The sequence below is a fragment of the Bufo bufo genome, chromosome 2 (assembly GCF_905171765.1).
Source record: "Bufo bufo chromosome 2, aBufBuf1.1, whole genome shotgun sequence".
In the NCBI taxonomy this organism is placed as follows: Eukaryota; Metazoa; Chordata; class Amphibia; order Anura; family Bufonidae; genus Bufo; species Bufo bufo.
Window position 1 is genome coordinate 132,486,678 of NC_053390.1, and position 16,811 is coordinate 132,503,488.

Genomic DNA, 16,811 nt, shown 5'->3' on the forward strand with positions numbered 1-16,811 from the left:
TTATAGCTACTAGTTATTCAATAAAATCTATCTGTATAGCGCCACCTGCTGTTTGCTCTTTTTCTAATTTCTCAGTCCTGCTCACTGAGACAGAAGCACATGCTCAGTTCCATCCTTCAACTGCCGCCAGCTGCTGCAGAAAGGACACACCCCTGAGAGAGTGCACAACCCCTGAGCTGCTGCAGAAAGGACACACCCCTGAGAGAGCGCACAACCCCTGAGCTGCTGCAGAAAGAACACACCCCTGAGCTGCCAGCTTGAAATAAATCTAGCAGAGAAATAAATGGGGAGATCCCTGGATCCATGTGAGGTACAGGGCTGGTTCTAGCTTTGTTAGAAATAGGTTGTCATGTAATATATTATCATGTTTTACATTAATCATGGGATAACCCATTTAAGGAGTGCCCTGGTCCAACAGATAGCTGGGCAGAAAGTAAGACCAAAGAGCGATTGGAACTTTGAGAAAAGAATTCGAGCTAGAATTTATAAATTACATAAAGACTTTCTTTTAAACCATTGCATATAAATATGTTTGATCTGAAATATATATTTCTATGTTTATAGCAGGGTGCAAACCACATTTAGCATTAAACCCGATCCAAAAAATAAATAGAGAAGACAAATTTTATACACCTTTTCTGCATCCATTTCATATAATATACATCTAATGCTACAATCTCTCTTTTATATGTGATTTTGGAGTGATGTTTCGATTAAGCTTTAGTAAAAATGACGCATACAATTTGCAAATATAACCGAACCTCCTAGCCATATACACGCACACAGTCCTACATCTGTCAGCACTAGCACCAACACTTGTTAAGTGTTTTAAGTGATCAACGAATAAAAATCTATTGTACACAACAGGATTATATTTCGTTACCTGCCCATAGAAAAGTCACCAGATACCACACAGTCATTCACATACATTTACTGTAATATACAGTAGCAATACATTCCGTCCTGCTGGAACCTGCGTCACTAAAAACGGACAGATCCAGCAGAAATAAAATTTGTCATCTTCAAGCCTCAACTTTCTTTGTATGGCTCAGATCTCTACATAAAAGATGCAGTGAAAATATTCTCATATGCACCGTTGAGATGACACATCCGGGTTTGGGGGGTAGCGGCGGAGACGACACTAAGGATTATGCGAGTGTAATACCAGCTAAACAAAGATAATGAGGTTATCTTACATCAGTCCAATTACAGTAATAAAAAGCAAAAAAAATTAAAAATTATTAACAAAACTAATCCTAGGTACGTGAATCAGCAGTTAAGTCTTCTTCGTCCTCTGAGGTAATGAAGATTAAGCTCACAACAGTGATCTGATACAATATTTACCCTGAGAATACAGAGGAAACATTGATACAAGACATGAGGCTGCTGATATCTATGTGCTCTTGCATGTGCAGCTTCCTGTCTTATACTTGGTCCTTTTAGTACAAACGCTATGGAGTTGATCACGCCACTATTAAATACTGATGATAAAACAAACCAAAGAGGCTTGTCGAGAAAAGGCAAGCTGCAATCCACCAGGTAAGAAAGGATAAGAGTCCCCGGAGGAGAAGAGGGGTGAAAATGTTCCTTAACCCCCCAAGTGCCATTGTAATTTGTGTTACTGTCGCCTTCATTTTTTCTTCCGGACATGGCACTTCGGAGAAAGCTGGGCTAGATCCTTGCGCTGCTTCTAGCGGAGAACTTGAGTCATAGATGCCCCAAGAATGATTACCTAAAAGTACAAAGAAACAGAAGCTAAAAATATTAGCCCACACAAAGCATTGCGGAGAACATGTGCATGGTGTATTTACTGCTGAAGTAGTATTCAAGTGCCATATTCAAGACTACCTAAGGTCTTCAGAAGCAGGGTTGTGTGCAGGAGCATCACCATAGGTGCCACATACTGAAGTGCAATAACACAAAGGTAATAAAATACCCGAGCCACCTAAAAAGAAAAAAAAAGACAGAATCCGTCAGTGTGCTGCTGCGTGAGCAATACAAAATACTTTCCAGACCACTCAAGCACTCACTTCTGAAAGGATTTTTATAAAAAGACGCAAGGCTTTGTGCATTGAAAGGCCGCTCATACAAACGGCATCATCTTTTAGCGGGAAACAACAGGCAACAAACAGAAAGTCAAGGACACATTTTGTCATGCACAATCGTCATTTGTATGAAAAAAACAAAAATGGATAAAAAGGTTTCATCCCCTCGAACTAAGAGGGTAATAACTGCATACTGGTACTAAATTCCGCTGTGGTTTTTCCGTGCGTAATCAAAAATGAGTATACAGTTGGGTTCAAAATAATAGTAGTGTGTTTAAAAAAGTTAACAAAGCTCAAAATCCTTCTAATAGCTTTTATTTCCATACACACAAATGCATTGGGAACACTACACATTCTATTCCAAATCAAAACATGTAGAAAAATATATCAAATTTGCGTTGTTCATCTAAAAAAAAGTGAATATTAGACTGTTCAAAAAAATAGCAGTGTTTATTCTTCTTTACAAACTCAAAACATTCACTATATAAACTGAAAAATGTTTGAAGATTTTGCTTTCCTTTGAATCACTTAACTAATATTTAGTTGTATAACCACTGTTTCTGAGAACTGCTGGACATCTGTTACATCTGTGTTGCATGGAGTCAACCAACTTCTGTCACCTGTGAACAGGTATTCCAGCCCAGGATGATTGGACTACATTCCATAGTTCTTCTCTATTTCTTGGTTTTGCCTCAGAAACTGCATTTTTTATGTCACCCCACAAGTTTTCTATTGGATTAGGATCCAGGGATTGGGCTGGCCACTCCATAACGTCAATCTTGTTGTCTGGAACCAAGATGTTGCACGTTTACTGGTGTGTTTGGGGTCGTTGTCTTGTTGGAACACCCATTTCAAGGGCATTCCCTCTTCAGCATAAGGCAGCATGACCTCTTCAAGTATTCTGATGTATTCAAACTGATCCATGATCCCTGGTATGCGATAAATAGGCCCAACACCCTAGTATGAGAAACATCCCCATATCATGATGCTTGCGCCACCATGCTTCACTGTCTTCACTGTGTACTGTGGCTTGAATTCAGTGTTTGGGGGTCACCTGACAAACTGTCTCCGGCCAGTAAACCCAAAAAGAACAATCTTACTTTCATCAGTCCACAAAATGTCTCTTTAGGCCGTCAATGTGCTCTTTGGCAAATTGTAACCTCTTCAGCACATGTCTTTTTTCCAACAGTGGGACTTTGCGGGGGCTTCTTGCAGAAAGCTTGGCGTCCTCTAATTGTAACAGTACTCACAGGTAACTTTAGACCTTCTTTGATCTTCCTGGAGTCCTTGCCATTTTGGCTATTCTTCTATCCATTCGAATGGTAGTTTTTTGCTTTCTTCCACGTCTATCAGGATTTGGTTGCCATTTCAAAGCATTTGCGATCATTTTAGCTGAGCAGCCTATCATTTTCTGCACTTCTTTATATGTTTTCCCCTCTCCAATCAACTTTTTAATCAAGGTACACTGTTCTTCTGAACCATGTCTGGAACTACCCATTTTCCTCAGAATTTCAGAGAAAAATGCACTGTAACCAGCATGTACAACATTTGCTGCCTTCCTTCCTTCCTTACATAAGGGCAATAATTGCCACCTGTTTTTCACAGAATGCATGACCTCACTCATTGATCTCCACACTGCTATTATTTTGAACATGTCCCTTTAAATAAGGTGATTGAATTACAGAGAATCAGCAGCATGCATGTCATGACTGCTGGATCTGTTGGATTTCTATTACTCTACTACACCTGCTAGTAAATTTGCCACGTAGAAATATAATTTCTACCAAAAACAGTGATTGATCAGGTTAATGATGTCTGACTGCTATTGTTTTGAACAGAACTGTATGACCCACAAGCAAAGCGTACCGCAGGCCTAGACAGCGTGCTCAAGAGCGTTCCCACATCCCACTCGATTGACAACATAAAAAAAAAAGCACATTACAGCACAGTTTCTTATGTTTTACAGAGACAGCTGTAGTGACCGCCATGGAATACCACACATGGCGGTGGCTTCCTCTGGCAAAATCAGCTGTTTTCTGCGAGTTGGACTAATTGCCCTGGCGGCCACAATTTGAAAGGGGTTGCCTCTTACAAGACAACCCCTTTAAGCTAGCATATGTAGACCGCTTCTGTGGTCAGGAGAGGACTGATAACACAACTTCAGTATTCACCTTTCTGACTGTACTTAAACAACATGCCCAAAACATATCCACTATTTTCATATGAATCTTTTTAGTCATGATAACTTTTTGCTACATCATAAACTGTACTACTAGGGGTTTCTTGCAGGGATAAAAGGAGGGCTCTAATTAGTTAGGTTTGTTAGAGGATGGGGAAAATTATCAGAGATTTTCCTTCTAGGAAATTTTACTGCAAAGATCAGCTTCAATAAATCTCAAACAAAAGTTCTGTAAACTCTATAGTAAGATAAATGATGATATACATTATTTTGTTAAGGGCTTTTTGGCAGAATCATCATTTATAGGCAGCAGATTGTCCTGTGTAAACCCAGAAACTTCATGAGCAAGTCTCCACACAGAGAGTGATACTGCATGTAAACGAAGCTCTCGCCACTGCTCACCATCAGGCAATTATCAGGAATGTTTGGATGATTCCTGATAATTGCCTGTGCATCAGCCATTTTAAAAGGACCTTATTTTTCCATCACATTATACACTGCTTGTTTCCATGGTTACGACCACCCGGCAATCCAGCAGCGGTGGCCGTGCTTGCAGACTATGGAAAAAAGTGCTGGACTATGCGCACTCCCACAGTCTCTGCCACCAGAGAGGCCAGTGCTTGTTCCTATACTGTGCAACTACAGCCACGGTTGCTGGATTACAGGGTGGTAGTAACTAGGGATGAGCGAATCGACTTCGCATAAAACTTTGTTAGAATACTGTATGGAGCGAGCACTCCATACAGTATTAGAATGTATTGGCTAAGATGAGCCAAAGTTATTACTTTGCGAAGTCTTGCAAGACTTCAGGTAATAACTTCACTAAATTAATATCTACTGCGCCGTACAGTATTCTAACAAAGTTATATGCGAATCGACTTCGGACGTTTCATCTGAAGTTGATTCGCTCATCCTTAGTATTAACCATGGATACAAACAGTGTATAATGTGATGGAAAAATGAATCCTGCCAGCAAAAGAGGCAATATGGACAATAACAATACATTAGTAAGTGCCTGATATTAAATTTCTCTACATTACAAATGCCATATGCTTAAGTGAGACAGCCCCTTTAAGTGTCTGAACCTGTAACGTCCTGATGACTGGTTAATAGAAAATAATACATAATAAAGATTAAACCAAGTATAGTTACCATTTTCTGCAGTTCCATAGTACTTATCCTCCCAGCTTCTTTCTTCATTTGATCCACACATTTCTGAGCCAAATTTAAGTAGGCCTGTAGATGGTATCTCATCATAATTAACCTTAAGCCACACAGGAAAATGATGATCCAAAGTCGAAGGGTATCGAAGGCATCCTCGGTCATTCTGCCATCATAAAGAGTTCCATATTAAATGCGAGCAAAAAAAGCAATCTTAGCGTAGGATATGCCATAAATACACTGCCTGACCAAAAAAAAAAGTCGCAACCTGGATTTAACTAAGCAAATAGTTATGAGCCTCCTATTGGATAATTACTGCATGGGCGATTATCTTTCAGCTGGAAACAGGTTATTTAACCCCAACTGGTGCAATGAGTTGCTTCTCATTTCTTAAACAACCATGTCAAAAGACACATCTCGTGGTCGTTGAAAAGATGTTAGTCTGTTTGAGAAGGGTCAAATCATTGGCATGCATCAAGCAGAGAAAACACGTAAGGAGATTGCAGAAACTACTAGAATTTGGTTAAGAACTGTCCAACGCATTATTAAAAACTGGAAGGATAGTGAGGACCCATCGTATTCGAGGAAGAAATGTAGAGAGAAAAAAATCCTAAATGATCGTGATCGGCGATCACTTTAACGTTTGTTGAAATCAAATTGAAGAAAAATAACAGTAGAACACAGGGCTATGTTTAATAGTGAAAGTAAGAGCATCTCCACACGCACAATGCGAAGGTAACTCAAGGGATTGGGACTGAACAGCTGTGTAGCCGTAAGAAAATCATTAATCAGTGAGGCAAACCAGAAACAAAGGCTTCAATTTGCTTGGGAACATAAAGATTGGACTCTGGAGCAATGGAAGAAGGTCATGTGGTCTGATGAGTCCAGATTCACCCTGTTCCAGAATGATGGGCGCATCAGGGTAAGAAGAGAGGCAGACAAAGTGATGCACCCATCATTCCTATTTTCTACTGTACAAGCCTGTGGGGGCAGTGCTATGATCTGGGGTTGCTGCAGTTGGTCAGGTCTAGGTTCAGCAACAGTATGTGCTCCAAGAATGAGGTCAGCTGACTACCTGAACATACTGAATGACCAGGTTATTCCATCAATGGATTTTTTCATCCCTGATGGCACGGGCATATTCCAAGATGACAATGCCAGGATTCATCGAGCTCAAATTGTGAAAGAGTGGTTCAGGGAGCATGAGACATTTTCACACATAGTCCAGACCTTAACCCCATTGAGAATCTTTGGGATGTGCTGGAGAAGGCCTTGCGCAAAAGTCAGACTCTACCATCAATGCAAGATATTGGTGAAAAATTAATGCAACACTGGATGGAAATAAATCTTGTGACATTGCAGAAGCTTATCGAAACAATGCCATACCACTGACAGAACAGGGGTCCTGTGTCCTCTACTGGGTCTAGCTATAAGGGCCAGAAGGGGTGATTTTGTTCTGCAGCACATTCCTATTCCACACATTCCATTAGCTATACCATATTCCTAATTTTTCATTTTTTAACCTCGTTATATTGGAAGAAACAGTTGCACAGCAGCAATGCAGGAGTGCCAAGCACCCTACTGTGGCTGCACTGGACATTCATAGGAAGATGTGTACAGTACGTGTCCATAGCACAAGAATCAGTGTGTCCAACCAGCAACAATGATCGCAAGAGAAACGCTTTTGGATTCATCATTATTAGAAAGGATGATCACATCTAGTATGCTTTAAGGGGTTTTCTCATATCAGACAATGGGGGCATATCGCTAGGATATTGGCTATTTCTGTCGGGCCCATAGAAGTGAATGGGAGCAGTGGCAGGTCATGTGTGGTGCGCTCCCATTCACCTCTATGGGGCGAGCGCTTGGTGGTGGCCGGATCGGAGTCCTCCAGCCACCACTTTTCAGGGCTTCGTTCCCGATATAGGTGTGGGACCCGCATCTATAAAACAATGGGGGCCTCATTGTCGGAAATGAGACAACCCCCTTAAATAACAACCATTTGTTAGGAAATACACATTTTAAACTCCATTTAGAACAGTCAGATAATACACTTACAGAGGTACAGCTTCCTTGCCTAGTGGTGGATTCAGAATGTAATCCTTGGTTATGGGCTTCACCCACAGCAGCACCATCAAGAGAGGTGATAAAAAATTAATATGAAGAAAAAGCCTGTAAGTCAAATAAAACAAAGGAGTTAAAAATCCTGCTTCCAGAAACGTTACAATGTCGATAATGTAAAGAATACCTCGATAATGTAAAAGAATACTTCTGATTAGAGACAACCAATATACCTTACTAGAGAAAAATACCCTTTCCCCCACTTATCCAACCATCATTATAAAAGTACCATCTCTAGAGAGCAGATACTTTTCAGGTTCACTGAAAGACAGTTTATATACTGCCCATAGAAGTCTATAGAGAGATGCGTGTAGGGGAAGGAGACTAGCTACATTGATGTCTCCCTGTTCCCTTATCTATTTGAAGCATACCCTCAGAAGCAGCAGCATGAAGAACATTATAAAGCAATACTGAGCAGTGTGGCTGTGAATCCAGCACTGGGATGAGATAACTAAACTTCACTGCACAGCATGTAACCTGATCTCTGAGTGAAGCTGAAAGACGTCCCTATTCTAGTGATGGATTTGATCAGTGAATATTCAAAATAGTTAGAAACTGCATTTATCCCCTATCCTGAGCATAGGTGATAAACTTAGGATTGCTGAGGGTCTGACCATTGGGAACTCCAGACCTCCTCCCCAAGCTGTAGACTGAATGAACAGGTGGTAGCATATGCGTTAGGGTTAATTCCCACTGAATGCAGAGAGCAATGTGCTTCAATTAGTCTGTGGCTGCGTGTGACCACCCTGCCTAGCAGAACAGGCTTTGAAATAGGTGAGGGTCCGAAATGTGAAATACCCACCTATTAAAGATTTATGGCACATCCTGTTCATAAATGTCAGATGGGAATACCCACATAAGGGTAACAGATGAAGACAAGACAATATCCTTAATAACGAGTGAGGCTTCAACTTTGGAGAACTGCTTGGAGACTGGGGAGGTATAAATGGCACAATGGTGACCATGGGGGTAGTGGTGCACTGTGCATCTCTGCTTGTAGATCATTAGTAGAAAATCTTACTTGCAGTCTGTTCACACTTTCAGAAGGCAGAGACACTATAAAATATGTGCAATGGAACAAAGACCAAACTGCTGGGCTACAACCACTAAATGTATGTTGGCGAAGCAAAGAAAGGAAAGTTGAATCATTGTTGTGGAGTTCCATGGTGACTGGAAACATTGTAAGGATAGAGAGAAGAGAAGATTCCATGAAATATAATTGAAGGGGTATTCCCATCTGAGACAGGATATACCCTCCATTACCTGAGACAGGATATGCTAGAATATGCCCCCATTGTCTGATAGGTGCGGGTCCCACCTCTGGGATTCGCACATGCACCGAGAACGGAGCTGGGAAGATGGTGGCCGGAGGAACCCGAGCTTCCCCGGGTCCAACCACTACCAATTGCTCTCCCCGTAGTGGTGAATAGGAGCGCACCAGACTTGTGCGGCCACGACTCCCATTCATTTCCAGGGGGCCAGCACTTGGCTATTTTCGGCTTCCCCATAGAAATGAATGGAAGGCAGCTGCGCATGCGCAGTGTGCCCTCGACAACTTTCGGCACTTTGTTCTTGGTGCAGGTACGGGTCCCAGAGATCCTAGCGATCTGCCCACATTGTCTGAGATGGGAATACCCCTTTAAGTCCTGGAAGCCTACATGTTGGATAGTGCAACAAAACAATGATCTAACACATATTCATCCCCAGAGAACCCAAAGGCTGGTACATGAACAGCTATGCTCCTTACTGTGTCACTGTTTCTCTTGTTTGATTGAGGGCATCAAGATGCATCTGAGCCAAACGCAGGCCTGGGAATGTCAGAAAGGCTCCAATGAGAGAACACAGAACCGCCAGGAAGAATTTAAAAGTAAGCTTGGACACCGGACCTCTGCGGGAGAATGAAATAAAGCCATAGTTATTCACGAATGTTGGTCTGCAACATATTACTAAAGGTGTCCATACACATTACAGCAACGTCGGCACAGCTGGCAAACTTTTGATGGGTCTGGACCACCATCTTATACTTATAGCAGTCTGCCCATTCTCCTCCAACAGATGATGTCAGGGGGAAAAAAAGGATCTGGCAGGCTGAGTTTTATCATGCCGAATGCTTTCTTCTGAAGGGAGGTAACCCGTCTCCAGTGTGTCTGGCAGAGAGAACAGGCGTGTACGGTAAAATCAAGTCAGGAAAAATAGCCGTCAGCTGAGCAACTGACCGGCCGACAGCTATTAAAGGGCATGACCAGCTTTAATTCTACTGAATGAAAAACTGGTTGGCTTCTTTAGGTATGTCCACACGTGGCTAAAAAGCAGAAATTCTCATTGCAGAAATAGTGCTGATCTGACGCAGATTTCCCTTTTTGCAAAGCATAAACGGGCATGCTGCAGATCTAAAATTGGCACCAGAGGACAACTCTCACTGCAGCTTTTTTTTGGGATGATCTCAGAATGTGTAAGGACACATACCTAACTGGTAACAGCCAGCTGTTAATTTATTCATACATTTCTAGGAAGAATAATAGAGGAATGTCACCATGCAGAGTTCTATTAAAAGATGCTCCAGAATATTATGGGGAAACTTCAGGTCCTCTTTAACGTAAAAGGTAAACTGGAGCTCATTTTAAAAACGATGGCGATCTAAACAAGTAAAAATCACTCCCATCAGAGAGAAGCCATATAACCATGTACACCTGTCCAGGAGACTCATATTAAGGTACATTTTCCCTCCCATAATACAGCATTTATTATTTTTCACAATGGGAGAATTATGTCTAAAAAGTCACTTTAAGGCTCCATTCACACATCCGCAATTCCGCTCCGCATTTTGTGGAATGGAATTGCGGACCCATTTATTTGTATTTGCAATTGCGATCCCGAAAAAAATACAACATGTCCTATTCTTGTCCGCAATAGCGGACAAGAATAGACATATTCTATTAGTGCCGGCAAAATGCAGAACGCACATTGCCTCAGTCCGTGTTTTGCGGATACGTGGATCCTCAAAACACACACGGATGTGTGAATGGACCCTAATGCTGGAAATACTCACTGAGACTCCAAGCCTTGTTTTTGAAGAAATTTGACAGCACTTTCCGAAAAATTTGTAAAGCCTAAGAACAAACGACATAAAAAAAAAATATATATATATATATATATATTAGATAAGAAACATTGAAAGGCATTGTCCCATCTGTGGATATGCCATAAGCCTCCAGATGCCCCTTCACACAGTGTTTTTTCTAACCTGGTGTGCGTGTGTATAATTATATATATATCACAGACACTAAAGCATCTTTATTTTATTCCCACTAGAAATTTCTGAATAAATTAGGCCATGCAACGCTCCTCTGGGATTTGGTGAAGGGGGTATGCAAATGAGCTCTTAGCAAGCTCGGCCTCTAATGCCAGCAGAGTGCATGTGTCTTTGCGCATGGCAGTGTGCTGTTGCATATAGCGTTTGTTTGCTTTTGCATCGCAGCGTGGTAGCGTGCACCTGTACATTTATTGCATAGTGTTTTTTTGAGCTGGTAGTTGCACATATAAACAGGAAAAGCGGGCGGACTATACCATTTACACATTCAACATTCCTTTGCAGTTTTCAAAAATATTTCTCACCAGTCTCTAATCCGAACTCCAAGTAGTTTTCTGTCACGATAAGGATTGCCATGGCTTTGACAAAGAAAAAGAATCCAAAAGTAACACAGACAGATCTCTCCCCGCCATCTTCAACTTTAAAGTAATGGGCTGTCAGCGAGAACAGCACTTTGCTGGACACGAGCAGTCAAGGAAAGCTCTGATTTTATACTGCAGCTTGAAGCTTAGCTGTCACCATTTGAGTGCTGAACTGTTGAGGAGCGCCGCTTTTTATAACTTCTGCTAAATTTAGAAAGAAAATCACAAAAGGATATGTGAGGATTACGCAAGATTAGATTGATAGGAGAAGGAGATCTGTGCTGACCACAGGGCAATAAGGATCTGTTCACACCTGCAATATGCTGTGTCTGTTTTCAGCAACGTTAACGCAGTTTGCAGTATTGTTTGATCAAAAATACTGAAAACTCTGACAAACCTGGAGAACTCCCTTAGGCCTCCTTCACACAAAATTTAAATACCCGAGTTTCAGGTATTTTTGGTGTTTTTTTTATTTTGTAGTATTTAAACCAAGCACTCTTCTGGCACTGTCCCAAGTCCTATAGGAAAGCCCATCGGGTAAAAAAAATATATATAAAAAAACACACCACATAGGCCAAAAATGCTAAAATGAAAAATATTGTGCATTTAGGCATTTTTTACAATACTCAACCGCAGAAAGAAAAAAAAAATGGATTCATAAAAACAGCTAAAATGCTGGATGTGAATCCAGCCAAATAAATTCATGGGGTCGTTCTGAATTCATCGGGATCTTCTGAAAACAGATAAAGAAGAGCTGTCGAAGCTCCTTTATTAATGAAAGCCATGACGGTAATGTGAATAGAGCCCACTATTCGATACACCCAAGATTTGCCAACGTTTTGAGCATTAGATGCTTGGAAAAAAAAAATAATAATCTTTTAAAAACACAGAAACTAGAATATTAAAGGGATTTGCACACAAAAATAATTTGTCACTAAAAACTAAATCTCAGGGGTCTAACTGCTGGGGCTCCCAGCGTTCCTAAGAATGAGGGATCCCTGAGCCCCCTTCTCTGATTGAAGAGGTAGTGTCCACGTTGGTCTACCGCTCCATTCACTTCTATGGGAGCTCTATGTCAGTCCAAAAGCAGTGAATGGATAGATTTTAAATTTTAGGCTAGGCCTACACAGAGATTTGTGTTCATTCGACGTAAGATCACAATGTCGCACTAAAAAATTGCAACTAATGATAACATGGTTGCGCTACGACCTGCAGGTTACTGTAACATGACAAACCTGTTGGATTTCTGAACAACCACATTCACCATCTGTAATGGCGTTCAGCAGAGTGACGTTGGAAATCTTAAAGAGAGTCTGTCTACTTTGCCCAGGCTCCTCTCTGATGTGCTCAAATAACCGCTCCCCCTGGATTCCTTTGGCCTGCCCTCCTCTCCTTATTCATCCTACTCCTCTGGTTTAGATCTCATGTGAGCACTGGTCACTGCTCTGCCCACTATGGGCAAAGGCACTGATGTTAACAGTGTGCATGCGCAGGCCCAGCAGTGACCGCCACTCGCATGAGATCTAAACCAGAGGAGGAGCGGAGGGGCCAAAGGAATCCAAGGGGAGCAGTTATTGTTATTTGGGCACATCTGAGAGGGGCCTGGGCACTTGCGGCCATAACGCCGACCCTGGGCACTTTCAGGCCTTAATTTTCATGTCGTTATAAAGTGTTTTTCTCCCCGTTTGTGGACAAGTGAAAGAAACGATACAGGTACCATTTTTATGTTGGGCAACTGTGCTTAAATATGACCTAGAATAAAACAATTATAATAATAAACTGGATTGTGTGATTATTGATAATTAAAAAAGATACATTGCAAATGCCAGAACGAGCATGCACCACACTATGCCGATATTCATCTCCTGGGATGGATCCACTAAGCTGTAATAAGCCTCAGTTATCAGATACACAACAGTAGCAGCAACGGTGAAGTCTACCAGCCACTGGTATTCGGGGAAATAATGGAGTGCTGGAAGAAAAGAAACACTTTAGAATCATGGAATAAGTTATCAGTATAATATAAGCACATTACAATAGTTCCCAGTAACCCGGGATCCTTCATACAACTGTCCACAACCTGGTTTAAAGGGGTTTTCCGCAATTTTGATACTGCTGGCCTATCCTCTGAATAGGTCATCAGTATCAAAATCTCGAAAAAATTTTTATAATAAACTTTAACCCGAGGTTACACAGATCAATGAAACCACAAAAGCTATGCTCTCGAAACATGGATACTATGTAATGTAAGTCATGTATATGTACAGTATATATAATTGAAGACAACCCTTTTTTCTATGAAAGACGACAAAATTGGTGCATTTTGAGAGCACATACAGTCAGGTCCATAGTTATTAGGACATCGACACAATTCTAACATTTTTGGCTCTATACACCACCACAATGGATTTGAAATGAAACAAACAATATGTGCTTTACTGCAGACTGTCAGCTTTAATTTGAGGGTATTTACATCCAAATCAGGTGAACGGTGTAGGAATTACAACAGTTTGCATATGTGCCTCCCACTTGTTGAGGGACCAAAAGTAATGGGACAATTGGCTTCTCAGCTGTTCCATGGCCAGGTGTGTGTTATTCCCTCATTATCCCAATTACAATGAGCAGATAAAAGGTCCAGAGTTCATTTCAAGTGTGCTATTTGCATTTGGAATCTGTTGCTGTCAACTCTCACCGTTCACCTGATTTGGATGTAAATACCCTCAAATTAAAGCTGACAGACTGCAGTTAAAGCACATCTTGTTCATTTCATTTCAAATCCATTGTGGTGATGTATAGAGCCAAAAATGTTAGAATTGTGTCGATGTCCCAATATTTATGGACCTGACTATATGTCCGCTGCCACTCCATTCAACTGTACGGCACTGCAAAGTGCTTGGCTTTCTTTGTCAGCCCCATAGAGTTGAATGGAGCAGTAGCTGACATGCACGACCACTGCTACATTCAAACTGGGCCTTCTAGTGATCAGCGAGTTCTCCAGAGGTCACTACTTCTGCCAATCGGACACTTATTTCCTATCCTGTGAATAGGATATAAGTGTTTTTTGTAGGATTTCCTCTTTAGGGAGGTGTTACACACAGCTTTTAGTGGCAGTTTTTAATGTAGTTGTTTTGAGCCAAAAGTGAATAAAGGAGGAAGGAAAAGGAGAAGTCCTTCCTTTATATATTTCTCATTCCCTCCCAACCCACTTCTGGTTTTGGTTCAAAAAAACTGCCACAAAAAGCTTTGTGTGCCCTTAAAGGGGTTCTTGACCCCTGGGGACCTTTCCTGCAAGCAGCAGGGAACAGGGAAGTATGATTCCCAATGTGGGTCTGCAGAAAAGGTCCCCAGGAGTGAAAAACAAGCAGTTAAAGTACAAAGCTTGTATAAATAGAAATAAAAGCAGAAATATGTATAGGTGGCTAGAGAGAAAAAAGAAACCTCACCTAAAGTGTCTACTTCTGTAACAGTCTTTGTTTCTAAATGAAGGTCAATATCTTTGGGAATGGTAAGAGGTTTATTATCGATATGGCCATTATATTTTCTGCAATAGAAAAAAATAAATACAGATCACACATCAGTGCAGCAGCCAGACGGGGCTGTAACCTTGCTGGCTGAATAGCAGTTATCTATAGGGAACTCCCATCTCCTCAGTGCGGTCATCATGTGGATTTCCAGTACATGCCACAGGATGTGGGTTCAGCCAACACAAAGAAGAAAAACACCAGGACCCCCTTTTTATTATAAGCCTCATGTACAAGACTGTATCCATTTTAAAGGTACGGAAATCATAGATCTGCAAAATACAGATACCGTCCGTGTGCATTCCACAGTTTTCTCTCCCCATCGATAGAAATGGCTATTCTTATCCGGAAAATTTGTGGAATGGCCACATGCGGACAGCACACGAACCCGTAGAAATAAACAAGTCTGTGTACAATCCTCAAAATAAAGGTGCATCGGACATGCACCCTTAATATGGTCGTGTTCATGAGGCCTTATGGATGAGATCCCCTCAAACTTTTCAGTGGTATTCAACTTTGCAATGCTAAAGGAAATCGGTCAGCAATTCTGACAATGCTAAACTGCTGACCGCATTAGGTAGGGGCTGGGGAGAATAGCACACATAAATCTTTTGTGGAGCTTTTTTAGCCGTAGTGTGAATATAAAAACTTATATTCTGCCCGATTCAGTCTTAAGAGCACTGGAGGTGGGCCTTCAGTGTAAAGTGCACTCTACTTCACAGCCCCCTCTGTCGCTCACAGTGGAACAGCTGAGAGGCCCCTCAATGCAGAGACAACATAACAATGAAGCCCCACTTCCAATGCACTTAAAGATCAGAATCTGGCAGAATAAAAAGTCATATTCTCTCACTACTCTTGATAATAAAACCTGCTCTCTGTGGTTCCTACCTACTGCTGTCAGCAGTTTAGCATGGTGAAAACTGCTGACAGATTCCCTTTAACATATGTATCCTTATAAATTCAAAGCACAGTTGATAAAATGTAGACAAGCGCAAACTAAAACATTACCTATCTTTTTTGCTCTTTCCTCTTAGTTGTTGCTTTCCAGCGAGTGCTCGTAACTCGTCTTCTGTAGGATGCTGGTACCAATATAAGCTGGGTGATAAAAAAACATAGTGGGAACATTAGTAAAAACAATCAGCTTCTGTGCAGTGCGAATGGGTTCAGACAGTGGGGGCGACCAAACTAGTGGGTGAACCTGGCCTGACAGCGATAACAATTCGGGATAAGCTGAGCAGTTAAGGGGGTATTCTGCTATTCTTTGTATATTACCAAGTTTATCCAATACACCTTCTGTATCAGCTCTTATGATTAGATAAGATCAATAGATCTTACATCACATTAGCAGGACTATAATTTACCGATTAATAGTGTAAGCTGTCACCTTAGTAGAGGACAGAGAAAGTCAGGAGCAAGCAGAAATGTATCAGGCGTCCTGATCACATCTGTCCTTGTGAATGGTGCTGCTGGTTTACAGTTAGGCCCAGGTCACACTCAGGCAGTTGGGTTCCTTTTGACAAAAGGTGGACAGGGAGACAGGACAGACGTGCAGAACAGCATACAAGGGGCTAATCTCCAAAGACTGCCTCTGGAGTATGTAAGTGTGTGTATATACAGGGCGAGTCAAAAGTCGCAGGACACCCTTTTTATTTCTGAAACGAAAGGGAAAATTAAATATCCGAATACCCAAGCAAGTAATGGGCGAGGGGGCCTATCTTTAACACCGAAAGTTACAACAACTGGGAAGCTATTTGACGTGTTCAATGTGTTGTCCCTGGTGCTGAACACAGAACTTTGAAGTTTTGAAATTTCTGTGTTGATAACTTTTGAACCACAAGAGATATTGCAAAATTCTGGTCTTTCTTGATATGCTACATGACCCCCTTCCCACTGGAAAAATTTCCCTTGATCCAATATTGCGGCTTTCAAGATGGCAGCCATATTCTAGACATAGCCTAAACGATAGACCCCCCCCCCCCACCCCTCTCACTTGCTGGGGTATTCAAATATTTCATTTTCCCTTTCATTTCTGAAATAAAATTGTGTCCTGCGACTTTTGTATATTATATAAACACACACACACAGAAAGACTAGAATCCTTTAAAGGGAACC

General features: G+C 41.4%; 1 protein-coding gene across 2 annotated transcripts in view; it reads right to left on the reverse strand.

Annotated features, from left to right (window-relative positions):
* Positions 1-300: 300 nt before the first annotated feature.
* The window catches only part of TMEM161B (transmembrane protein 161B), a 37,760-nt gene continuing 21,249 nt past the window's right edge, over positions 301-16,811 (reverse strand). For both annotated transcript variants that reach the window (XM_040421523.1, XM_040421522.1), the window contains exons 4-13: positions 15,708-15,794; positions 14,622-14,719; positions 12,994-13,150; positions 11,122-11,273; positions 10,556-10,616; positions 9,254-9,394; positions 7,444-7,557; positions 5,377-5,551; positions 1,849-1,945; positions 301-1,732 (exon numbers count right to left, since the gene is read on the reverse strand). In XM_040421523.1, coding sequence (XP_040277457.1) covers positions 1,464-1,732; positions 1,849-1,945; positions 5,377-5,551; positions 7,444-7,557; positions 9,254-9,394; positions 10,556-10,616; positions 11,122-11,273; positions 12,994-13,150; positions 14,622-14,719; positions 15,708-15,794 — 1,351 coding nt within the window. In that variant the 3' untranslated portion in view covers positions 301-1,463. The remainder of the gene's footprint in view (positions 1,733-1,848; positions 1,946-5,376; positions 5,552-7,443; positions 7,558-9,253; positions 9,395-10,555; positions 10,617-11,121; positions 11,274-12,993; positions 13,151-14,621; positions 14,720-15,707; positions 15,795-16,811) is intronic.